A 26,563-nucleotide genomic window follows, 5' to 3' on the forward strand; every position below is an offset into this window, starting at 1 on the left:
CTTTTATCACTTGCCCACTAAAAACAGGCTTCCTAGTCGTCCTCCCCCCCAACCCTGTGAATCTATTGCTGTATTTTTCAGCTAGGCTACTTCCCCATCCTTCCAAAATTACCGTGACGTGAAGTGACTACTTTTGCTGTGACATTAAGTGATTATGGAAGCACACGAGCAAAAAGATGACTTTTATTTGGTATCTGTCATTCAGTGAGATCATAATTATGGCTTTCATTAAGAAAATCAACTTCTTTAAGAAAACCTGACGTTTCTTGCCTTTCCTTTGATGGAGATGGTGGTGGAGGGAATGGGGAAATACCCTGTCTTCAGTTTCAAAGTAAAAAAGCTTGATTTTCTTCCACCCTTCCCATTACATTCATGTCTGCTCACTAGTAAAATATCATTTTTCTGGCTTGAAAACAGTGGGAATGTACTGTTTCAGAACTGCATTCCTACAGTGATCTGTTTAGTGGGGGCATCTGCCATTCTAGACAGGTAAGAAAACCTTTCCGTGCTTCTGCTGGGAAAGGAGGCACAGCACTCCAGGAAATAAAAACCACAAGTGTCTCTGGAAAGGCAAACCACGCACCAGCAAGATACTCCCTGCTACTTTGTGCACTTGCAGCAGGGAAGGCAGCCTGCAACTTGCACTCCCTCTGAAGCACTCGCATAAGGCACGCTTCCTGCAAAGAGAAAAACAAAGCGGGAGCAGTAAACCTGTGGCTCTATTTCGTTTCAGAAGTAGAGCTTTGAAGGGGAGCACTGTAGAGGAATTATCTCCTGTACCTCATGGTTCATGTAGGATGCCAGCACATCTGTGTGCTGGAAGTGGGTGCCAGGGAGGACTGGGGTGCCCGTCCTGGGTGCCCATCCCCTGCTCCATCTCCTGGTGGGCGCTGAGCTCTCCCGTCACCAACATGTTTCTCCAGGGCTGCACTTCTGAGGATGGCATTGCTGCTGCAGCTCCGCTGAGCAGAAGCAGTGTTTTCAGACATCCAGCACTTAAGCCACCCCCTTTTTAATGCCATCAGTGATGCAGCAATGTGTATTTATATCTACATATAAATACAAAATGGTCGGATACCACATTTTAAAGCATAATTTATAATCCGAAACTGTTTACACTTTCATGATTAGGCTTGGGTTTTTCTCATTTACATTCATAATTTAATTCCACTGGAATTTGATTTTAAGAAAGCCCAACAAATCTTAATTACCATAAAAAGATCCATACATATTTTACTTAAAAATATCTTCTGTAAGAGGAAATTTACCAAAAATAACACCAAATATATTACTATGCATACAGTTTCTTCTTTTTTTGTAAAGTACAAACAAGAATCTGATCTCTTTTGGGTATTGCCTGATCTTATATGGCTATAGGTTCTATTTATTTTGTTCATTTGTTTCTCAAAATAAAGGGAAAAACATAAAAAGTGTAAGAACACAGACCAAAACAAAGACCCATTCTTTCCAAAGATATAGGCATTGATGAAAGAACACCTTGAAAACTAATAAATGGCAACAGGTACAAAGAAACACTATCCAAGCACTGTGCGATCTTTTGTCCGTAGCATATGCTGCAATGACCTCGTAACAGTAATTAAAACAAACAAACAAAAAAAGCTACTGGCAGAAAAAGCTGTTAAGCAAAACACTGAAAAACTGGTAGTGTTTCCTAACCAGTAAGTGCAGAACTGATACTAGGTCCTTTGTTTTTTTCCCCCTACATACGCACACTTCTCCCTCCGAGACAAGGCTCTCAGACACGTGATTTTTGGGTGGTCCTTTGGGGACCCAGGCGTTGGACTTGCTGATCCTCGTGGATCCCTTCCAGCTCGGGATATTCTGTGACTCTGTGCTTCTCTGTTTGTTCACAGGGCTGATTGTTGCAACTCTAGCAATATGCTGGATGCCAAACCAGGTTAGAAGGATCATGGCTGCTGCAAAACCAAAGCAGGACTGGACTGTCCCCTACTTCAGAGCGTACATCACTCTTCTTCCCATAGCTGACAGCTTCTTCTTCCTCAGCTCCGTGGTGAACCCCCTGCTGTACAACATCTCCTCTCAGCAGTTCCGCAGCGTGTTTCTGCAGGTCCTCCGCTGCCACCTGACCATACAGCACGCCAACAAAGAGAAGTTCCTCAGAGCCAACCTGAACTCGACAGCCAGGAGCAGACGGTCCCTGCGCCCGCTCTTCTTTTCCTCTGTGCGCAATTCTTCCACCAAGAGCAGCAAGAAAGTTTTTTTAAGTACTTTTCAGACTGAGACCAACTGCAGTCCACAGAAACCAGGTCTTGAATCACTGGAGCCCAGCTTGGAAGTAGTGCCACTGAAGACGAGCTCAGAGCCCGCTCCAGACACACAAACCAGCCTTTGTGAAAATGAAGTATGACTTCATATATAAGGCAAAGTTAACGATCAGCGATGAACTTAAAAACGTGAATTAAAGTGGCTGAGGAACTGACTACATCTTAAATGCAATAACACAGATGGATTTGTTTCCAGTTATGCAAAAAGAGCAGGAGTTCTGGATCCTGCTGTTTAGATTTTTAAGTGCACACTGGAAATTCAATCTGCTAACTGAATTCATTAGCTGCCAAAAATGTCAGCCTCTTTCTCCCCACAGCCACTGAACTTCCCTCGCTGCTGATAGGGATTTGGAAACAAATAGAAAATAATTGCAGTGTCTTTGAAGAAAGGAGACAGAACAAACTGTGCAGAGCAAAAAACTTGCTCGAAGTTTAGCAATACAAAAACAAGAGAGACAATTTAAGGAGCAGAGCAGTGGTTATCACGTGTGCCCTCGGCACCACACCAGAATTCCCTCTCTTCTTCGGCCGGGGTCCATTGCAGAGCGGAGTGTTGCAGCAGCTGATACAAACAGAGTTCACTTTCCCAGGAGAGCAAAAAGACTGATATCCGGCAGAGGCTATCAGACAGGCTGCTGAAGATGCGCAGGATTTGCGATACATGATTCCTGTGACACAGAACAAAGGTTACTCAGCTTGGTACAAACCTAGCTTTCCTTTATAACATGACTCACACTTGAAAACTGTTGCAAAACCAGTTAAATCTCCAAAGCAATGCTGGTGATTAAGACACAAACCTGAGCTGGGACGTGACTACCAGCTCTGCACTGCAGGAGGATCATGGCCACCCTTTCTGGCATTTTTTTCTTTTATTTAACTCTGGTTGGAACCAAAAATACTTGATTCACATAATGTACAGCAAAATGTATTTTATAACCAGAATTTTCCATGTTTTGGAATACATTGTTTGAATAGCTACAACTGGAATGCAGTTAGTTTGAAAATTACTTTTTGATGCTGAATGTGTCTGAATTAAGGTGTCTCCATAGCTACTGTTTTATATGCTGTTAATTTGCCTTTTAATGTGTTTTTTTTCCCTTTCTTGTTGCTTTGCCACACAGACACAAGTAACCAAGAGTAAAAGGAGAATGACTCTCAGCAAAACTTTCTTCTTCTCTACCCCACTTTTTTATTTTAAAGAAAAACTAGAAGTACTTTTCCAAGTAATCGCAGTTCTTGCTCTCTTTGAAGTTTAACGCTTCAACAAATAACTTCCATTTGGACAGAAATGGGTTTTCTGAATGTCTTTTATTTATAAATATGACTAAATTTAATCTATTTTAATTAGTTAACCTAATTAAATATATAACTTCTCAAATTCTTCATATCTGAAAAAAAACATGTACATTCTGATGCACATAGCTGTTATTTTAAAATGTTCCATAAAGGCTATAAAATAAATAGTTGTCTTCCCCCTCCCATCCACTCCCAAACACAGCAGGAACCAGTTGTGGCAGTTCCACCTCTCATTGCTCTAAAATTTTCCCACAAGTGATACAGTAGAAATTGTGCTGGACAAAGGCATGCACCATCTACATACTGGAGGTTTGCTCGTATTGTCTTGTGGTTGCAGAAAGAGGTAAATATTTCTAAGGCTAATAAAATCATGATTCCTTTAGAATATGAGATGCTCAAAAGGATTTTTCTTTTCCCCTCTGAAGGACATGGGACCAGGATTCCCTCAGACAGTGCCTCCAAACCCTGAAGCATGGTTCCATAACGTTTCCTAAACACACAGTGATTAAGAATTGTTTTTTTATTATTGAAAGAAACGAGGCAGGAAAGTAACCTGCAGGTACTTGTTAAATCCCCAGGAACTTCAGAAACAAGCATTGCAGCACCTACACCGTTCAGTAGATACTTCTGCAGTAGCAACTGGCACCACACTACTAAGTGCTGTGTGTAGCAGCAAAATACTGTTTATCTGGGTTATGTTCAGAAAGAAGGATTTCCTGCCTTCAGAGGATCTTAATTAAAGCAGTTCTTTTGTACTGTCACTACCTCGCTGCCATTCAAACAACGTGAGGACTTCTCTGCTTTTTGTTGTCCCTCCCGCCCCAAATCTGAACTCTGAGATGTGTTTTAAGGCTGTCAGGTTAAACTCATGAAGAGAAGCCCTCAAGACAGTATTAAATCTTTCTCTATCTCCAGTGAGCTTCAATCAATCAACACAGCAGGTGGAGTCTTTTCTCAGGAAGGTAGAGGAGCTACAGGCGGCTCTAACCGTACCAGCAACGGCTGACTGATCAGGAGGCACAATATTGGTGTAGGTCACAAAAAGGAGAGCTCTGGCCCTGCTGACAGACCATTGCCAAGGGGCCTCGACTATGCTGCCATCGATAGGTTTGTGATACTGACATCTCAGTAGCTGTCTCCCACAAAGATCTGGTATTTTGTCCGAAGTCTTCCTACAGCTGAGGCAGACGTGACCCTTCCCATGGCTGCAGTTAACTTTTTTCTTTCCCTTTCTCTCCTGAAAAAAAAGAAGTCCTGCATTCAGTGGAACTAAACACAGTGGTTGTTTTCCCCCCTCTAATCCAGCACCTCTTCATCATCTATTCCTTCCCTACAGCTACAGCCACCTGCCTAACTCAGCCATTCTTCAGTCTTCCATACACAGCAGCAAATCTCAGTTTTCTCCTCAAAGCCCATGTCTGCCAAAAGCTTTTGACATTGGCAGATTTGCTACTCCCATTGTTTTATAGATCATTGCCTGTCTGCCATTTCTTTTTTGTGGAATTCCTGCAAGGCCCTATTCTCAACAGCAAATGATTTAGCAAAGTCCCTGAAAATATCATATACCTTGCAATATTCCAGTAGACTAGGAGATGAGAGCTGTACAGTGCTGTGAACAATTAGGCAATGCGCTCGGATGCATGTTTTTCACCTGACAACTCCAGGAGACCTCTCCTGCAGAAATCGAAGTCCTGCAGCATAACTCCAGGCATTTACAACACCTCTGTTCTACGGGATAAATTCCACAGAATAATCCTGAGCTCTTTTTAAAGTCAAACCCCAATATTCCGGCACAGACCAGAATTTTACAACTTCAGCACTGGAGTTTCACACACAGATGGACCATGTTCACGCATAAATAGAGAGAATAATCTCACCAGTAATAAAATCCCATTGTAATGCTTCTCCTGTGTCTTTTCTGTAACTATTTTTTTCCAGTTGGAAATTCCACTCCCAAATGATTGTTTACTCCCATTTCCAGCTATAATCTGAATTGTAACAAGATTCTTGACAGAATTAAAAAAAGTCATCACTTCCATCAGTTTTTCAATAGCTACTAAGTTAAGACATCCTCCACAGCCAAGCTTTCTTTTTTCTTTAAATACTTATGGATCCTTTTCAGCTCACAAATTAGATGTTATTGTACACTAATTAAGCTTCCAAGAATTTATGAAGCATCAGGCGTGAACTAAACTTGATCAGGATAAAATGGCTGTCCCTCTTCTGTAGTTCTGTAGTATCTTTATGGCAAGACATAATGAAAATGAAAACAGGCATAGAAGATTAATGGAAAAAGAAAGAACATTGCTACTACAAGAGTGGCATTTTTAGAACATTTCAGCCACGAGTTCACTTTTTTTTTTTTTTTTTTTAACTTTGAGTGTCAAAAAGGAATGACACTCTTAACTGTATGATTTAAAAGCAGGAAAATACTCTTAAGCCTTTTTCACACCATATTGTGATTCCAGTGAAATAAATTGTGGTAGAAAATAAATTAGCACAACTGACTTCCATGATTCAATGCCAGAAGCACTACCCCTCTTACCCCAGCAATGGCTTAATATACCACAGCTACTGCAGTTGACCACTGGCTTAGAAATCCTAAAGGCCCGGGAGCAGGCTGTCCCCACATGCTAAGAGATAAGTCAGTGCAAAAGAAACCAGCCTGGTAGACCAGAGAGCTGTGGCTAGAGCTCAGGAAGAGAAAGAGGGTTTATAGCCTTTGGAAGAAGGGGCGGGCACTCAGGAGAACTGCAAAGATGTCATGAGGCTGTGCAGGTAGAAAATTAGAAGTGCCAAAGCCCAGCTGAAGCTCAATCTGGCTATTACTGTCAAAGACAATAAAAAATGTCTTTATAAACACACAAAGAAAAAAAGGAGGACTAAAGAGACTCTCCATCCTGTATTAGATGTGGAGGGAAACAGTGACAAGGGATGAGGAAAAGGCTGAGGTACTTACTGCCTTTTTTTCCTCAGTCTTTAGCAGCTAGACCACTTGTTGCCCCCTGAGCTGGTAGATAGGGAGAGGGAGCAGAATAGAGACCTCATAATCCATGAGGAAATGCTTAGTGACCTGCTATCCACTTAAATGTGTGCCAGTCTATAGGTTCAGGTGACATCCACCCAAGGGTACTGAGAGAAGTGCTAGTCAGGATGTTTCCATCATTTATCAGCAGCCCTGGCTATCAGGGGAGGTCCCAGTCAACTGGCGGCTAGCAAATGTTTCGCCCATCTACAAGAAAGGCTGGAAGGAGGATCCAGGAAATTACAAGCCTGTCAGTCTAACCTCAGAGCTGGGGAAGCCCCTGGAGCAGATTATCTTGAGTGCCATCACAGCACTTACAGGGCAAGCAGGCGATCAGGCCCAGTTAGCAGGCGTTTATGAAAGGCAGATCCTGCTTGATGAACCTGATCTCCTTCTACAACAAGGTGACACATTCAGTGGACGAGGGAAAGGCTGTGGACGTGATCTACTCAGACTTCAGTAGGGCTGTTGACAACATTTCCCATGGCATTCTCCAGAAGAAACTGGCTGCTCAAGGCTTGGATGGGTGTACGCTTTGTTGGGTTAAAAAACAGCTGGGTAGCTGGGCCCAAAGAGTCGTGGTGAATGGAGCTAAATCCAGTTGGAGGCCAGTCACTAGTGGTGTCCCCCAGGGCCCAGTACTTGGGCCAGTTCTCTTCAATATCTTCATTGATGATCTGGATGAGGGGATGGAGCACACCCGCAGCAAATTTGCTGGTGACACCAAGTAGGGCAGGAGGCTTGATCTGCTCGAGGGTATGAAGGGCCTGCAGAGGGATCTGGATAGGCCGGACCGATGGGCTGAGGCCAACTGCATGAAGTTCAACAAGTCCACGTGCCAGGTCCTGCACCTGGGGCACAACTATCTGTGAAGCACCTCTCCTGTGAAGGCAGGCTGAGGGCATTGGGGTTGTTCAGCCTGGAGAAGACAAAGCTTTGGGGAGACCTTGTAGTAGCCTTTCAGTACCTAAAGGGGGCCTACAGCAAAGCTGGGGAAAGACCCTTTGTCAGGGGGTGCAGCGATAAGACAAGGGGTAATGGCTTTAAACAGAAAGAGAGGAGATTTAGAGCAGACATTAGAAAGAAGTTCTTCACTGAGAGGCCCTGGCACAGGCTGCCCAAAGAAGCTGTGGCTGCCCCATCCCTGACAGCGTTGAAGGTCAGGCTGGATGGGGCTTTGGGAAGCCTGGGCTCGCAGGAGGTGTCCCTGTTTATGGCAGGGGGTCCGGAATTATATATTTAAGGTTCTTTCCAACTGAAACTATTCTGTGACTCTGTGAAATGCCACTCTCCTTGCTCCAGCTAATATACCACAGCTACTGCTGTTTGCCCACTGAGCTCAGGTAGGACAACAGCATCCTTTCCACATTATCTGTGGAAAACAAATTGCTTTTTTATCACAAGGATGTCCTTCCTCATACTTGACACTTGCAGTGGTTTATTTTAGTGTTGAGCCAGTTCTGAGATCTTCCGGCACCATCTGCCACCAGCAGTCTGAACAGCAGACAGTGCTTCAGAGTGGTTATCTGCCTCGTAAGGCTCATACCACAGACAACTGCTAATTACTGGATATTCTTGCTTGAGCAATCAGCTTGATACTGTCATTAATGCATCACATAGAAATATAATTGGCAAACTTTGGGGGAGCTCTTCTTCTATCTACAAATGTTCTGAGTTTCTGGCTGGGTAAGGACAGCTCATGTTTTGTACTCTGCTTTTATTGGGACAGGGTTGTTCCCAGCTACCTACCCTCAACAGTTTACACTGGTGCACAATTACTGTATGTGCTGTGCATTCTCTTGATAGCTGAGTACTGAGTAATTCAGCCTTTTCACTGATTCAGCAGGGCAGCGTGTGCTATGCATATGCATAGGTACTATAAAGATGTTTTACTATAAAGTATCTATTGCTGACAGATTGATTTTCCTTCATTTTAGCCTCAAGGCCTGTGTGGTTGGCTGAAGATGCACTTTACCAGTACTTTTAAGAAGAGAGGGGAGTAGACAAGGCTGGAGTGCCTGTGTGACAGTGCAGTAATATTCCACCCCCTCTTCTTCCACAGGCACCTACTACACATTAAAACAAACAAGACACCAACAAATAAACAAATCCAACACTCTGAGGTAAAACCAAACATTGACAATTTACTCCTGGACTGAGCAACCTGCCAACCTTATGCTTCTCTCTGCCCCATCTGATCATACATTGAGAGAGCGTGAAGGCCCAGAACTATTTCTGCAGCATTTCTGCCCTATTCCATGCAATTAAGTGATGAAGGTAAAGGTCCTGAAGGCTGTTCCATAGCTCCAGTTTGCAATACCGATTTTCTCGTCAAGATCCACACTACGCACACACCCGAGAACTGTATTGCAATGCTCAAAGCCCCTGCTTAGCTGCTGTCTAGCTCCACACATCCACACCCTGGTACTCTGTTTCAGTCGCATGCAGATGCATTCAGTCTTGATAGCAACAAACAATTGATGCTACAATTTATTCAAATCTAAAATATGAGAGTTCTTCCACCTACCCTGTCTGCAAAGCTCAGTGCATGTTATCTACATGTTGAGTAGCAGCTAAACATGTTTCTGGGACAACAACAAGGTGACATCATACCTACCTACTTCTTACACCATATATAAAAGACGTTAGAATATCCAAACATTTTTTCCTACTGCTTTTCTTACTGCTTATTAGGCACCTCAAATTCTTCTGTTATAGAAGGTACAGAGAAAAAAGAGCAAGTCTGACCCACCGACCTTAGAGCCAACCATAATCCTAAAAATAGGTAACTTTGCTTTGCACCTGTACACTCAAGACCGTCCTTCAGTAGAAGTCTTTGAGGCCAAACTCGGCAACTAAGATACCACACCCAAGATCCATGACCTCATTTCCAAAAAAGACAGCCACCTTCCCACTTGATGACCCAACTACTCTTAACCTGTTTCCTGCAAAGATACACCTCAGCAAGAAACTGCTGCACTCTGCTCTACACCAGAACTGGCTATGGCCACAAAACCGGTAGCTGTAAGTTTAACTCACACCAAACACACAATTCTGTTTAGCCCAATGCCAACTCTTTCAAGCCAAACATTCCACCTAATGGGCTATGACTGACAAACCCTCATTAAAAACAAAAAAAAACTACACACTTGCTCCAGTGTTTTGTACATATCCAACTCTGTAGGCATGAAGTCGTATTTGTCTTCTGCAATTCCTTCCACAATACTGCTTTAGAGAAATCTTCTCTGTGTACTCCAAGCATGCAGGCTGCATGAAATCTTCTGCAGTGCTGGAAGAAACTCTGTGCCAAGCAAAGGTTCAGGAACAAGTCATCCTTGAGCAGTCACAAAATCCCCTTGTCCAGCTTGGAGTAGGAGGTGTGGATGTACACACAAGCACAGCTTCAAGCATGTAGGGAAGTTCTGTATCTTAGGATAAGTAACTTAAAAAAGTTAGCAGGTAGGCGAACATAAATTTTGAGGTGTACCATTAAGAGACTTTGGCAGAAGTTATCCCCTCGTGTCTTTTAATCTTTGTCTGTCTCCTCCAAACAAGAGGCGGAAAACTGCCCAACAGTGGCCACTTCGTATTACAGCACACACAACCCCTGTGAAACCTGTAGTTATCTAGTATTAGCATATTTTGATGATTTGCATGCCATTTGTTTTGTGTTATTTTCATGTGTACCGAGGACCATGTGTATGAACTGATACTCCTCCTCTGTTACAGTATCCCCAATAGCTCCAATTATCTTATTTCACAGCAGTCAACGTTCAGTCCTGGTAAGTCTGCAAGTTTTCCTTTTTGTTGTGCTTGGACTTGTTGTCTTGTGTGCCTACCCACACTTTGACTTTGGTTTCGATTATATATCAACCTTTATTTCTTGTCCTAAACTGTCATCCCTCCAGTTGAGTGAAATTCAGCACCCAGTAGGAGTTATAAAAGTTCTGTGATGTATGCTGAAACCTAAAACGAGAACTTACTCTACAGCAACACGTAAACATTTAATACCCTTTTCTGAAGCACATAAAATATACAATGTGACTATTTCTGGATTTTACTGTACCAGTAAAGTTCAAAATTGCATTCAAAATATAAAGAAATACATTTCTAAGTTCTAGTTTTCATATTAGGTTTTGTGCCCATCTTTTTATGACATCAGTGGTTTTGCCATTATAAATTGTCTGCTCCTTAGCTAGAACCTGCTTGCATACTTCATACAGTGACAGAGGCAACAGTTCCCATTGTGACTTGCTGTTTTCTAGAGATCTTATAATAATCTTCTAGATTATGTTTCAATAGAAATGTTTCATCTAATAAGGTTCTAAATATCTTAGAAAGTGACTGAATGTTGGAAAGGTAACATTCTTCCAATGCTGTGCTTCCATGCACAGTCATGGTTACAGCTGGATCATGTTTATATTGGTTTAAAACAGAATTTATGCTGGGGAAGCTTAATTTATTTATTTATGATTGTAAATGCAAAGTTAGGAAGAGAAAGTTTAAAGTATAACCACTGTAAAGTATAACCATATCCAACCACATCCTCTGTGCTTCATTTTGCACAAACTCTTTCTATCCCATCTTCTCAGCTTTCTTTCTGGAGCTCATGAGTGGGTTAAATAATTTGTACCTTGCTAGAAATTCTCATGAAATGTACTAAATGCCTTATAAACAACTAATTAAATACTACAAGCAAGGATAATCACTGTTCTTTAGTTGAAGAAACTTAGGCACTGAAATTAGGTGACCTGAAATCTTTTACAAAGCTGGGACACATACTTCCCGATTTTTAATCCTGTGTTTTAGGACCACAGCTATTTCATCCCTATCTCCTCCCTTTGATGTGTTCAGTAGGCAAGATAAAAGCATATCCATGCGATTAGACTCTTATGGAGTACATAATTCTGAAAAAAAAAAAAAGCAAACCGAAACCTACCTGCTCATATTAGCATATTTTCATCATAATTTTCAGCGAAAACTCACAAATCCTCCTACAGGATCACAAACCCTCCTATATCTGGTGTATTTTAAAATTATTTTTTGCACTTTTTTGTGGAAAATAATAGGAGGTTTTTGAAAATGAAATAATGGCCTCCTCATTCTCCTTCTGACCTGAACTTCCACATCATCTTGCAGAAATTAAAACATTTTAGAAGAAAACTGGGTAATCGTTGACCGACAGATGACAGCAGTCTGGATTACCATGCTATCTCTTCATAAATCGTGCCTTCTAATTCTGGTACTGGAAATCTGAATCAAAACTACACTGTTAATAAGGTAAATAACAGTACAAAGTAGCCTTTATTACTGCTTGCAGCATCACAAAGCAGAAGCAAGGCATTCAACTGCTTAAAAATGCATAGACGGAGAAAGTTAAGTACAGCTGCTAATGCTGGTATTATCAAGCATTTTTTAAAGCCACTGGAGGCTACAAACCAAAAGGCAAAGCTCAACTTTCACCTGCATGTCTAATTCTTTTGTTTCCTACTGTCCTTATTAATTTCTCTGCTCACTAATGGGGACTTAGAGCCAAGCATTAACAAATTCATTCTTTCAAGCAAAGCTGGTTCACAGTTCTCCATCATCTGTATGTTCATGCTACAACAACAACAACAAAAGGAAATGCCTTGGATATCAAGACCAAAATATACTTTATCTTCTAGCAAGAGAGGTGAACTTGGACTTCACTTTCAGGATTGTGTGTCAGCATTTTTCTTGACACAATCCGTATCTGCTGAAATGAAGTGGAAAGCCACAATCCTTTACGCCTTTACAAAATTATATACTTTTGTAGTAAGTCCCATAAATAATTTTACATGCAAAATGTCTTGATACATCTTACTCACTGATGATCTTGCCAATTCCACATGATCTTGCCATTCATGTGGAATGTCTCACATGTTTATACTGGTGTGCTGCTATGGTGCTAATGGATTTTAAAAATCCATTCAGCTTTTATAGCTTAGTTATTTTATACCTACAGTTTTATAACCTGTTCAACTTTAGAACAGGCTTGGCCTGTTTATTTGTTTATGTATATTTTCCCCACATTCATAGCATCATTGCTAATTTGGCAAAGTAGGTTACACCAACCCATTTGCCGAGGCGATCGGCTCCGGGGCAGACGCGTTCTGCAGCGGAGCGGGGGATCGGGCCAGGCAGGGCTAACTTTCCGGCATCGAGCCGACTTCAGGGAGCCGCCAGGAGCCGGCAGCCCTCGTGAGGGAGGCTGACGAGGCGAAGGCGGAGCCAGCAGCGTCAGCGGCGGGCTATTTAAACCGGGCGCCACCGCCATTTCACTGCCATTTGCCGAGGCGATCGGCTCCGGGGCAGACGCGTTCTGCAGCGGAGCGGGGGATCGGGCCAGGCAGGGCTAACTTTCCGGCATCGAGCCGACTTCAGGGAGCCGCCAGGAGCCGGCAGCCCTCGTGAGGGAGGCTGACGAGGCGAAGGCGGAGCCAGCAGCGTCAGCGGCGGGCTATTTAAACCGGGCGCCACCGCCATTTCACTGCCATTTGCCGAGGCGATCGGCTCCGGGGCAGACGCGTTCTGCAGCGGAGCGGGGGATCGGGCCAGGCAGGGCTAACTTTCCGGCATCGAGCCGACTTCAGGGAGCCGCCAGGAGCCGGCAGCCCTCGTGAGGGAGGCTGACGAGGCGAAGGCGGAGCCAGCAGCGTCAGCGGCGGGCTATTTAAACCGGGCGCCACCGCCATTTCACTGCCATTTGCCGAGGCGATCGGCTCCGGGGCAGACGCGTTCTGCAGCGGAGCGGGGGATCGGGCCAGGCAGGGCTAACTTTCCGGCATCGAGCCGACTTCAGGGAGCCGCCAGGAGCCGGCAGCCCTCGTGAGGGAGGCTGACGAGGCGAAGGCGGAGCCAGCAGCGTCAGCGGCGGGCTATTTAAACCGGGCGCCACCGCCATTTCACTGCCATTTGCCGAGGCGATCGGCTCCGGGGCAGACGCGTTCTGCAGCGGAGCGGGGGATCGGGCCAGGCAGGGCTAACTTTCCGGCATCGAGCCGACTTCAGGGAGCCGCCAGGAGCCGGCAGCCCTCGTGAGGGAGGCTGACGAGGCGAAGGCGGAGCCAGCAGCGTCAGCGGCGGGCTATTTAAACCGGGCGCCACCGCCATTTCACTGCCATTTGCCGAGGCGATCGGCTCCGGGGCAGACGCGTTCTGCAGCGGAGCGGGGGATCGGGCCAGGCAGGGCTAACTTTCCGGCATCGAGCCGACTTCAGGGAGCCGCCAGGAGCCGGCAGCCCTCGTGAGGGAGGCTGACGAGGCGAAGGCGGAGCCAGCAGCGTCAGCGGCGGGCTATTTAAACCGGGCGCCACCGCCATTTCACTGCCATTTGCCGAGGCGATCGGCTCCGGGGCAGACGCGTTCTGCAGCGGAGCGGGGGATCGGGCCAGGCAGGGCTAACTTTCCGGCATCGAGCCGACTTCAGGGAGCCGCCAGGAGCCGGCAGCCCTCGTGAGGGAGGCTGACGAGGCGAAGGCGGAGCCAGCAGCGTCAGCGGCGGGCTATTTAAACCGGGCGCCACCGCCATTTCACTGCCATTTGCCGAGGCGATCGGCTCCGGGGCAGACGCGTTCTGCAGCGGAGCGGGGGATCGGGCCAGGCAGGGCTAACTTTCCGGCATCGAGCCGACTTCAGGGAGCCGCCAGGAGCCGGCAGCCCTCGTGAGGGAGGCTGACGAGGCGAAGGCGGAGCCAGCAGCGTCAGCGGCGGGCTATTTAAACCGGGCGCCACCGCCATTTCACTGCCATTTGCCGAGGCGATCGGCTCCGGGGCAGACGCGTTCTGCAGCGGAGCGGGGGATCGGGCCAGGCAGGGCTAACTTTCCGGCATCGAGCCGACTTCAGGGAGCCGCCAGGAGCCGGCAGCCCTCGTGAGGGAGGCTGACGAGGCGAAGGCGGAGCCAGCAGCGTCAGCGGCGGGCTATTTAAACCGGGCGCCACCGCCATTTCACTGCCATTTGCCGAGGCGATCGGCTCCGGGGCAGACGCGTTCTGCAGCGGAGCGGGGGATCGGGCCAGGCAGGGCTAACTTTCCGGCATCGAGCCGACTTCAGGGAGCCGCCAGGAGCCGGCAGCCCTCGTGAGGGAGGCTGACGAGGCGAAGGCGGAGCCAGCAGCGCCCCCCTCCCCGGCCGTTCAAAAGCAGCCCCTAGGGAGCGCGAGCGACCAGGAGCGCGGCGAACAGGGCGGGCAAACAGGGCGTGGCGCGTCAGAAGGGAGTGGCGCGGCAGTTAGCGCGGCAGTTCGCGCAGGCAGGGCGAGCAGGAAGGGCGGAGAGGAACCCCCGCCCACACGAACGCCTGTTAACGACAGTCGTTAGCTAGGCGATAATGGTCTCCACCAGGCACGGAGCGCTCTGCAGGAGGTCGGTACACACCCAGACCGACTGCCCGCTAAAGAATGCAGCGGTTCAGGTCACCGGATGCAGGGAGTGTCAGAGCCTATTCCTGCCATCGGCAGGAGGCAGAGACGCTGCGTGTGTTAGGTGTGAGCAAGTGGATGACCTGATCCGCATGGTGGCGGAGCTCAAGGAGGAGGTGGAGAGGCTGAGGGCCATCAGGGAGTGTGAGCGGGAGATAGACTTCTGGAGCAACTCCCTGCAGGGCCTCAAGGAGAGGTACCGGGGTGAGACACCCCAAATGGGGGTGGACACCCTGCCCAGTCGCCGTCGGGCAGAGGGAGGGGACCTGGGAGTTGAGGAGGAATGGAGACAGGTCCCTGCTCGACATCGCAGGCGATGCCCTCCTCTTCCGACCCCACCTTCCCAGGTGCCCTTACAAAACAGGTTTGAGGCCCTGGAGAATGAGAGATCAACAGCAACTGAGGAAGAGGTAGAAAGTGTTCCCAGGAGGATTCCTAGGGTGAGGAGGTCAACTCCACGCATCAGGACTGCCTCCACCAAGAACGAAAGAAGGGTGATTGTTGTGGGTGACTCTGTCCTTAGGGGAACAGAGGGCCCTATTTGTCGGCCTGACCCTACCCGTAGGGAGGTCTGCTGCCTCCCTGGGGCCAGGGTCAGGGACATTGCCAAGAAGGTCAAGCGCCTGGTACGGCCCACTGACTACTACCCGCTATTGGTCTTTCAGGCTGGTAGCGATGAAGTAGCAAAGAGAAGCCCGAAGGCGATCAAAAGAGACTTTAGGGATTTGGGGCGACAACTTAGAGGTTCAGGCGCACAGGTTGTGTTTGCCTCTGTCCTTCCGATAGGGGGGATGGAAGCTGAAAGGTGCGCTGTTCGCATAAACTCGTGGCTTCGTGACTGGTGTGACCGGCACAACTTTGGGTTTTTTGATCACGGGAAGGTCTATGCTACACCGGGCCTGATGGCACCGGATGGGATGGGCCTCTCTCGGAGAGGGGTAAGGATCTTGGGTCAGGAGTTGGCAGGGCTGATAGATAGGGCTTTAAACTAGGTAAGAAGGGGGATGGGGCTGAAACAAGGACTGTTGGGGCTGTGCCAGGGGGAACAATGGCAAGGCCGGAGGATAAGGTAAAGGCCCAGCTGAAGTGCATCTACACCAATGCACGCAGCATGGGTAATAAACAGGAGGAGCTGGAAGCCATCGTGCAGCGGGCAGGCTACGACTTGGTTGCCATCACGGAAACGTGGTGGGACCAGTCTCATGACTGGAGTGCTGCGATGCCTGGCTATAGGCTCTTCAGAAGGGACAGGCAGCACAGAAGGGGTGGCGGTGTGGCTCTCTATATTAGAGAGTCTTTCGATGTTGTAGAACTCGAGGCTAGGAATGACAAGATCGAGTCCCTTTGGGTTAGGATCGGCAGGGACAACAAGGCTAGTGTCCTGGTCGGGGTCTGCTATAGACCGCCGAACCAGGATGAGGAGACGGATGAGGAGTTCTACAGGCAGCTGACAGAAGTTGCGAATTCGTCAGCGCTTGTACTCGTGGGGGACTTCAACTTCCCTGACATATCCTGGAAGCACAACACAGCCCAGAGGAAGCAGTCTAGGAGGTTTCTGGAGAAAGTGGAAGATAGCTTCCTGACGCAGCTGATTAGTGAACCTACCAGGGGTGGTGCCCTGCTAGACCTTCTCTTCACAAACAGAGAAGGACTGGTGGAGGATGTGATTGTCGGGAACAGTCTTGGGCAGAGTGACCACGAAATGGTGGAGTTCACTATTCTTGGCGGGGCCAGGAAGGGAACCAGTAAAACCACTGTATTGGACTTTCGGAGGGCTGACTTTGGGCTGCTCAGGACACTAGTTGGTGGAGTCCCATGGGAGGCGGTTCTGAAGGGCAGAGGGGTCCAGGAAGGCTGGGCGCTCTTTAAGAGGCAAATCCTAATGGTGCAGGAGCGGTCTATTCCCATGCGCCCAAAGATGAGCCAGCGGGGAAGAAGACCAGCCTGGCTCAACAGAGAATTGTGGCTTGAGCTTAGGAGAAAAAAGAGGGTTTATAATCTTTGGAAAATTGGGCAGGCCACTAAGGAGGACTATAAGGATGTAGCGAGGCTGTGCAGGGACAAGATTAGGAAGGCCAAAGCTCGTCTGGAGCTCAATCTGGCTACTGCCGTTAAAGACAATAAAAAACGCTTTTATAAATACATCAACACAAAAAGGAGGACTAGGGAGAATCTCCATCCTTTACTGGATGCAGGGGGAAACTTAGTTACAAGAGATGAGGAAAAGGCGGAGGTGCTCAATGCCTTCTTTGCCTCAGTCTTTAGCGGCAAAACCGGTTGCTCTCTGGATACCCAGTACCCAGAACTGGTGGAAGGGGACGGGGGGCAGGATGTGGCCCTCACCATCCACGAAGAACTGGTTGGTGACCTGCTACAGCACTTGGATGTCCACAAATCGATGGGGCCGGATGGGATCCACCCAAGGGTACTGAGAGAACTGGCAGAGGAGCTGGCCAAGCCCCTATCCATCATTTATCAGCAGTCCTGGCTATCGGGGGAGGTCCCAGCTGACTGGCGGCTAGCAAATGTGACGCCCATCTACAAGAAGGGCCGGAGGGCAGACCCGGGGAACTACAGGCCGGTCAGTTTGACCTCAGTACCAGGGAAGCTCATGGAGCAGATCCTCTTGGGAGTCATCATGCGGCACTTGAAGGGCAAGCAGGCGATCAGGCCCAGCCAGCATGGGTTTATGGAAGGCAGGTCCTGCTTGACGAACCTGATCTCCTTCTACGACAAAGTGACGCGCTGGGTGGACGAGGGAAAGGCTGTGGATGTGGTCTACCTTGACTTCAGCAAGGCTTTTGACACCGTCTCCCACAGCATTCTCCTCAAGAAACTGGCTGCTCTTGGCTTGGACTGGCGCACGCTTCGTTGGGTTAGAAACTGGCTGGATAGCCGGGCCCAAAGAGTTGTGGTGAATGGAGCCAAGTCCAGTTGGAGGCCAGTCACTAGTGGCGTCCCCCAGGGCTCGGTGCTGGGGCCGGTCCTCTTTAACATCTTCATCAATGATCTGGATGACGGCATCGAGTGCACCCTCAGTAAGTTTGCAGATGACACCAAGCTAGGTGCGTGTGTCGATCTGCTCGAGGGTAGGAAGGCTCTGCAGGAGGATCTGGATAGGCTGCACCGATGGGCTGAGGTCAACTGTATGAAGTTCAATAAGGCCAAGTGCCGGGTCCTGCACCTGGGGCGCAATAACCCCAAGCAGAACTACAGGCTGGGAGAGGAATGGTTGGAGAGCTGCCAGGCAGAGAAGGACCTGGGAGTGGTGGTGGACAGTCGGCTGAGTATGAGCCAGCAGTGTGCTCAGGTGGCCAAGAAGGCCAACGGCATCCTGGCTTGTATCAGAAACACTGTGACCAGCAGGGCTAGGGAGGTGATCGTCCCCCTGTACTCGGCTCTGGTGAGGCCGCACCTCGAGTACTGTGTTCAGTTTTGGGCCCCTCGCTACAAGAAGGACATCGAGGTGCTTGAGCGGGTCCAAAGAAGGGCGACGAAGCTGGTGAGGGGCCTGGAGAGCAAGTCCTACGAGGAGCGGCTGAGGGAGCTGGGCTTGTTCGGCCTAGAGAGGAGGAGGCTCAGGGGTGACCTTGTTGCTCTGTATAGGTACATTGGAGGAGGCTGTGGCGGGGTGGGGGTTGGCCTGTTCTCCCATGTGCCTGGTGACAGGACGGGGGGGAATGGGCTAGAGTTACGCCAGGGGAGTTTTAGGTTGGATGTTAGGAGGAATTTCTTTGCTGGAGGGGTTGTGGGGCATTGGAGCGGGCTGCCCAGGGAGGTGGTGGAGTCACCATCCCTGGAGGTCTTCAGGAGACGTTTAGATGTAGAGCTTGGGGATGTGGTTTAGTGGGGACTGTTAGTTTTAGGTCAGAGGTTGGACTCGATGATCTTGGAGGTCTCTTCCAACCTAGAAAATTCTGTGATTCTGTGAACCCTTCCAATAAATGTCCAGACTAAAAATGAAAAATGGAGATGAAAAGAGTTTAGATCTAATAAAAATGCATTTGCCTACATTTTGATAAAGTCACTGGAAGCTACGAGAAGTGATAGGGTCAGTCCACAGGGAAGGTTTTGGAAATGCAGATCACTTGTGTGTGAAGTGCAGTAGTCTTAAAGGAGGTTTAAAAGATACCAGGCTGTGTGCACTGTATCCTCCCCAAATTCAATTGTATACCTTTCATACAAGTCTGAGAAATAGAAAAACATAAAAAGCTATTGTCCATGTCCGGTGAAAAATGAAATTCACTGGACCAGTTACCACAACTTCCTTAAAATAATACAGCCCTTCATCACTTTTGCACTTGGATATTTGTCATGACTTTTGAGTCATAAACTACTTGAACTGTTAACTCTGCCATTACTCTTGTGTATTTAAAGACAGTCAAAACAGCAACCTATTAAGTACTGTCCATAATTTCTCCTTAGCTGATGCACTTAGTTCGGTTCATCATGTGTGTCTGGAAGTTTTCCAAGCAACTCAAAGATTGGAAACAATTTCCTAAGAAAAGCTTTGGCATCTGGAAAGTGTTTCTGAATGGAAATATATCCACAGCTCTAAGTTTTCAGCATGCAGTACAAATTACCAACATATACTGTATGCTTTTTATTCAAGCCAGCATCAAAAACAAATAGCATGCTTTCAGTATTACTGTGTCTTCATTTCATCGGGTACCCAACAGTAGGAGGTACGATACAACAACTGTCACATGCTAAGTTTTTTTTTAATTGTCAATAAAGATTGTATTACACTTTAATTTTAAAAACATATCAAAAGTTGAATTGTTTTAATAAGCCTTGGCCAAAAGGGACAGCGTGGAGGGAAAAAAAGATTCACTGCCAGCTCAGTGTATGTTCCTTACTGTTTCTAAACGGATACTGGAGATACAGCTATTACCTGAAAAACTTTAATGTCTTCAGAATTGCTGTAGGCATTAAACTGTGTTTGCTATTTTAATCATTTAGTCAATACATGTGCACCAGAGTATAATTTCCCCTTGATACAAATGTGCAGTTAGTATTAGTACTAATGGATGCTACGCATGAAAACAGAGAAGAGTATGCGCTTCTGTAACCCTGAACAGCCACACACAAAGCAGTTTAAGCATGGCAGCAACACAGTAAGATTGAAAAATAAATAAATCATAAGTAGAAAAGTTAACGTAGGCCAAATCACGGCACAACTTAAGACACTGCTTTCCTCTGCTGGATAAATCAAGTAACTTGGAAACCAATACTGAAGAAAGTAAAGAAAAAAAAAATTACAACGGTGAGATGATCATCTTGTTCCTGATGTTCCCATGCACTACTCTTAAGCATACAATTACAGTAATTGCTTTAATTACATTGCAGGATGATTACATACAATGTAAATACATTAGAAAGGTCATTGTAAACCAAACAAATAAGAAGTTTCTTATTGTAGATTAATAGAAGCAATGAGCTTGTTTTCCAATTCATTTGCAAAGGGAAATTCATAAACAATCTTAGTTTTATATATACAGATGTTATAAAATATCAGCCTTGTTATTGCACATCCTTCCCCCCCCATAGTAAGAAAGATATTTTGTGAAAGTATGTTCACTGCTACATTACAGCACAAAGTATACTGTTCAGAACATTTACATAGGCAGGTTTACTTACAGTAAGGTCTGTGAAATTTGCATTTGCTGCCTTCTGCATTGATGGTCTCATCCTTCAAGCTCAAGTCCTTTCTGAGCTATTCATATTGCAAGTTTCATTTTGCCCTAAGTAGATTTTATATCAGCTTTAATGCTCAGAGGCTGAGCTCTTGCCCTAAGTAAAAGGTAAACATTAGGTTTTCTATGACGTATGTATAAAAGCACATATATATTATAGACTCATATAAGTATCATCAAGATGTTTCATCCAATCCCAGTACACCATGGGATTTCTTTGTCCCTACTTACATTCTAAAATGCAGCAGCATGGAAATTTCTGAGTTAAAAGCCCATGGAGGGAAAGGAGAGAGGCAAGCAGGATGAAGGGGTCTGCCATGGGTATTTCCACAAAGTATCTGCACATGGAATTATTATAAGCAAGAATTCTGATCCTTTGTCAAACATTTCATTTATGCTGTTTTCAAACACCAGCATATCCAGCTAAATGCACTGGAAACTTATCCCTTATGTTACTTTCTACGGGACAAAAATTACTTGGTGTAGTCTTCAGTGCCACATCCCATTTTCACCGTTCTTCCCTCTAAAAGTAAAAAGCACCGATAACTTAATCTCTAAAAAACAAATAATAAATTAACAAAGTAATTTGTAAGATTCTGCTTCACAGGCAAAATCTTGTCCTTCTGTCTATCCCACTGCAGCAGAACATTAGCATAACTGCATAAAACGTATGCCAGCAAAAATTTTAAATAAAACTCTGCTTAAAGTGAGAAAAATATTTTGTCATTTACTTGACAAAGTCTCTAATTCTGTGCACTGATAAATCCCCAAGTGCAACTAAAAATAAATTGCCATAGCAAAGCGCATCTTTGCAGGGGAGACAGAGTTATCCTAGTTCCACGTTATCACTCAGGTACATACTTAATTACTGCTGGATTCTCAATTCATTTTAAGTTGTGCACTGAAGCAAGTTTCTACCCAACAATACCAACAGCTGGGATACCATGCCCGCCTATCTGATTCAAAACATAAGTGACAAATACCTGCATTCTGAGCTACTCCCATCAGAGGCTGTCACAATAATAGCTGCTTTTTGAAGCACTGGCTTAGAAATGTGTCTAAGCTGCTGTTACTTCTGTCTCACCTGAACCTGAAATACGCTTTGTGAGATTGGCTCTCCAGAAATTGGGAAAATGTTCTGAGAAAATAGTAGTATTTGAAGCACTAACCCTAATTTATAGCAAATGAAGAAGGGTGGTTTGTTTAACTACAGTCGGACAGAAGGAATAATTTACAACATAAATGAAAAAACTGCATAGTCAAAGTTCTCCACTGAGTTGCTTACATTAGTTTAATACAGAACTGAGGCTGAACCATCCAAGTGTTGCTGTGTGACTAAATAGGCACTAACAAGTGCCCCAGGAAAAAGTCACTGGCTACAAGCTGGGGACTGTGTTGTAGGCACACCACAAAATGTAAGGGGGAGACCCCCTTCACTGCTAACCAGACTGATACATATTGCAAAGGCCGGGTGACTGGATCAGTAGGTTACTCATTTAGACCATGAACTCTACCTCAATATATCACATTCAACTTTTAAATATGGTTTAGAAGAACTTAACATTTTGCTTACTGACACAGCTATATTTTACTAAGGATAAAAGTGGGTTAGTCTATAAAAATTAAATTACACTCCTTTGGCTGTATCTAGTCAAGAGGAAAAACTCTAATTATGAGATTGCATTGTCAAATAAATGCAAATTCTCATCTTTCATATTCTGGGTTAGAAACTCGAACTCAAATCTATTATAAATTAAAATCAATATTTGAAACACTTCAGCTTTCAGTGATAAGCAACAACTGAAAAAACCCACGAAGTTATGAGATGTATTGGTAGAAGTAGAATGAATTATTAAATAAAACTTGTGAGAATAAGGCATTTATATTACGCACATTTAAATATCAATTAGGAATAAAAACAATAAAGGATGATGAACTGAATCATATCAGTTTTACAACCCATTCTCTCTAGAATTGACTGAGAATAACAAACTATGCTCACAATGTAAATTTCACTCAATTTGAAATACTTAGGTTAAAAATTCTAAATTCCAGCTTGTGAATAAATTTAAATCTCGCAGCTTCAAATGAACAAGGACTGCATTTACAGAAGTAAATTAAATAAAATAGAACAGTAGTACCTGCTATGCACAGCATGCTAGTTATCTCCTAAAGGGAAAATCCAAGTACCAGCCCAGAGATGGTATAAAATTGCACAGAAAAGAAAAATACAACTTGCAAATCAATTTCTTCGTAGGAGTAAGGTCAAGTTGTTATGCATCTCTGGATGTCTAAAACCTATTAAAACTGTTTCAACTCGCATTTTCAGTGTGTCACAGCCACACTGGCCAGATTGCAGTCTTGTTTGCTACTCTGTGAGAAGGAGCATGACCGCCTAACCCCGGTACATGTGGCACACAAGAGGCTGTCTCCCAACACACCCGCAGGTGTGCGCACGCACATGTGCAGCACGCTTATCCAGAAGCGTTGCACTTCAACATGCGAGTGGTTCCCCTGACTGAAAACACTCCTCTACCATCCACCTGAAGACATTACAGCAGTGTTCCTGGAAGGCTGACACACTCTGAGGTAGCACTGAATTGAAACATGAAGGACCCCAGGAAGATATTTAAAAATATGAAAACACGCACACAAATGTTAAGAATTAACTGAGAACAACTGACTATTGTTAAGGACAGGTATTTTTACATTTGTCTACATACCATATTGACAGCACTTCAAACCTCCACAGCATCAGCTCAGACTGATTAAAATTATTATTGAATCTTTGGTGTGCAGATAGCAAAACCTTCAAATATTCATTTAGAGATGCTGAGACTTTCAAAGTACCTAGCAAGCCATAACTATCTCACATCATCACCATCTTTTACAAGTAAACTTGAAATAAAATACTCCAATAAAATACAGCTTGAAGAGGACTAATCTTCCTTTAAACATGCATCTTTTTCTCTACACTGGAGAGCTTCTGAATACTGTACAGAAACAGGCACTGTGCATGATGTTACCCAGGATGATACAAAGTGCCAGCAGCTCAGCTACTGCTGAACAGTTAACAACAACTGCTAGTATTTTCATATTGCTCGTAATGCAATGATCTGCAGCTACCAGCACAAGCAGCACTAGCTAATTGATAAGCACCTTGAAAATACTGATGAATGGTTCCCTAATGCAAAAGAACCAATGTTACAGTTCAAGACAGAGGCTGCACACATTTGCTAGGAAGAGAGGGACTCCCCTGTCCCTGAACGACTCGCTGAGGAAGGACATACTTCAGCTGGATTTATATGAACAGCATAACAGTCCTTTACATCAGTAACGTCCGTGCTCTAAAGCATTACCCTCGGCTGCAAGCTGTTATGCTACAGAGAGCAAGTTCTCCTTAAATCATGGTCAAGTCCAGTCCTGCCTTTTGCTCCATCAGCCTACCACTTGGTACAGGGGTCACATCTACATGGAAGCATACCAGTGCTGTTGCTATCTTACCCTTCTAATGCCTAAAAACACCTTAATCTCTGTTTGCAGTAAAAGCAGGATGATACAGAAACTCCAGCAAACACATTTCCTCATCATCTACCCAGCCCCGAAGTCCCTAATAAAGCTGTAGTCTTCTACACATGCAGAAAGCTACAGAGCAACACGGTGTTCTGAGAGTCAAGGCAGCTCTCTAAAAATCTCAGATTTCTTCCATGAGGCTGAATAAAATAGCAATTTCTAGCACAGCTCAAAAGACAATAGGGTTGAAAAGCAGAATCACAGCTGGTTTGTGAACACATTTATCTCCAAATATGCTAACTCAATATTAATTACAGTAAGGGAAAAACCTCCTTAGACTTAGAAAATGAGCATAGCAAATACATCCATTTATGCCCTCCCACTCTGCCTCGAACTCAAAATAAAATAAAATAAAAAAATGTTCAGTATATTCTTCTCTCCCTTTTGCTTGATGTTTTCTTTTATGGATGAAAGCAAAGATGACTAAACTTTCCTTCCCTTAAGATAAACCTTCAGAGTATATGAATTGCTAGAGTAAATAAAAGAAAGGAGGGAATTATTAATTTAATGCTCTTTCCTTACATCTCTTGGGGAAAAAAGCCATGTAATTAACTGTAATGAGATTAAACTAACTTGTTGTTATTAATTTCCCAGTGCTGGGAAACTAAATCTGAGACCTATAAGACTGCGCATTAACAGCTTTATCAACATTTGGCTTATATCCTTCAGTTTTGACACCAGTTTTAAAGGGAAATTATTAACTCTATTGAGTTGCAAAGTCACTCTGAAGCATAAGAAATTGAATCAGAAGTCTCTCGGTGGGAATACCACATTTATTTGCAGCTGAAGACTGTGAAAGGGTGGAGCAAGAAGCAACAAATCCTGCCCAACGCCAATAAACAGGAGCATAATCATGACATTCTTACCAAAACTTTTCTCCATGACTTCTTTCTGACACATATCTTGAACGTTCACTGTACAATTCACAATAAACTCTGGAGAAGAGCAGTCATTGTTCAGCTGGAACTCCTCACACTGGTAGCACTGTATTTGCAACCCAAAACCTGGAACAGACAGAGGTTTGCTCAGAATAGTAATAATATTAGAGGCAACCCAATGTGTGGCAGAAGTCCTGCTTATCCCTTTCTCTCTGCGTTTCACTGATCTTAACAGCTCTGCAGCTCCAAGTGGGACTTCGGCACAACCAAAACGCACCCAACGCGTCTCCTGCTTCCCTGAGGCGATGCCCGGTGCGCTCAGCACCCCGCTACGAGCCGGCTCCGTTCCGGGGGGCTCCGGGGAGGGCGGGCAGGTGCGTGCCCCGCTCCGCCGGGCGGCAGCCGCCAGCAGGCGGCGGGGACCCGGCGGGGACCCGGCACAGCTCCGCACCGTGCCCTCAGCGCACGGTGGGCTCAGAACCGCCCGGCTCCAGGGAGAGGGACCCGGCCGGCCCCTGATCCGCGCCGCCGGGTTTCCTTCCCCCCTAATCCGGTGCAAACGGTTTAATTACTGTTTTGCCACGCGCAATTACAGCCGCAGAGCATCCTTCACCTCCCGCTTTCAGCACGGCAAGCGGGGAGCTCCGCGCGGCTCCGTCGGGGTGCCTCGCCCGGCAGCCGGGGCGCCTCCGTGTGTGTGTGTGTAGGGGGGGCAGCCCCTTACCTGCACCCAGGCACAATCCCCAGAAAGTTGCGGCGAGGAGGAAGAGCCGCATCCTCCCGGAGCCGCGGCCGCCGGGCTGGCGTGCAGCGGTCGCGAAGGGGCATCAGCGGGAGGGAGGCGCCCCGGGAGCGCTGCTGCCGCTTCCCCGCCGCCTTGCGCCGCGCTCAGGAGCCCCGGGAGCCTCCCTGCCCGCCTGCCCGCTCCAGCCCCGCCGGAGTTGAGCGCCGAGGCTGGCGGCAGCCGTACGAGAGGCGAGGGCTGGGGGGCGGCTCCCCCCCTCCCTCTCTCCCTCCCTCAGCACCATGTGATGCCGCCGAGCCGAGCGGGGCGGGGAGCGCCGACGGGGAAAGTTGAGAGAGGGAGGAGGGAGCCCCGCTGCCGCCGAGCCCCTCAGCCCCGCTCCTCCTCCTCCTCCTTCTCCTCCTCCACAGGTGGCGGAGCGGGGCCGGCCCCACGCGTGACCCGCTCCCTCCGGCAGGGACCGGAGCGTGACGGGCGAGAAAACGGCCACGGGTGGCCGCGGGCTGCCGGGCGGTGCGGAGCCGGCCGCCGCTGCCCCCAAACGGCCGCGTTGACGCCTCTGTGCCGGGGCGGGGCGGGGCGGCCGGGATGGATGGCAGG

The 26,563-nt window shown here is 46.5% G+C and overlaps 2 protein-coding genes across 3 annotated transcripts in view; one reads left to right on the forward strand and one right to left on the reverse strand.

Annotated features, from left to right (window-relative positions):
* GPR39 (G protein-coupled receptor 39) overlaps positions 1-2,389 on the forward strand; it is a 71,945-nt gene extending 69,556 nt beyond the window's left edge. The window contains exon 2 of the mRNA XM_068687301.1: positions 1,875-2,389. Coding sequence (XP_068543402.1) covers positions 1,875-2,389 — 515 coding nt within the window. The remainder of the gene's footprint in view (positions 1-1,874) is intronic.
* LYPD1 (LY6/PLAUR domain containing 1) lies at positions 167-26,367 on the reverse strand. Of its 2 annotated transcripts, XR_011098075.1 has the most exons (4): positions 25,943-26,367; positions 25,207-25,344; positions 781-2,974; positions 167-677 (listed from the first exon to the last, which is right to left on the reverse strand). XR_011098075.1 is itself a non-coding variant. In XM_068687303.1 (3 exons), exons 1-3 carry the CDS (start codon positions 25,992-25,994, stop codon positions 2,739-2,741), a joined length of 426 nt encoding a protein of 141 aa, XP_068543404.1. In that variant the 5' UTR covers positions 25,995-26,367; the 3' UTR covers positions 167-2,738. The 2 variants fall into 2 exon arrangements, 1 of the variants encoding a protein (XP_068543404.1); XM_068687303.1 differs by having other exon boundaries at positions 167-2,974.
* Positions 26,368-26,563: the final 196 nt, after the last annotated feature.

The sequence above is a fragment of the Anas acuta genome, chromosome 6 (assembly GCF_963932015.1).
Source record: "Anas acuta chromosome 6, bAnaAcu1.1, whole genome shotgun sequence".
NCBI classification, from domain to species: Eukaryota; Metazoa; Chordata; class Aves; order Anseriformes; family Anatidae; genus Anas; species Anas acuta.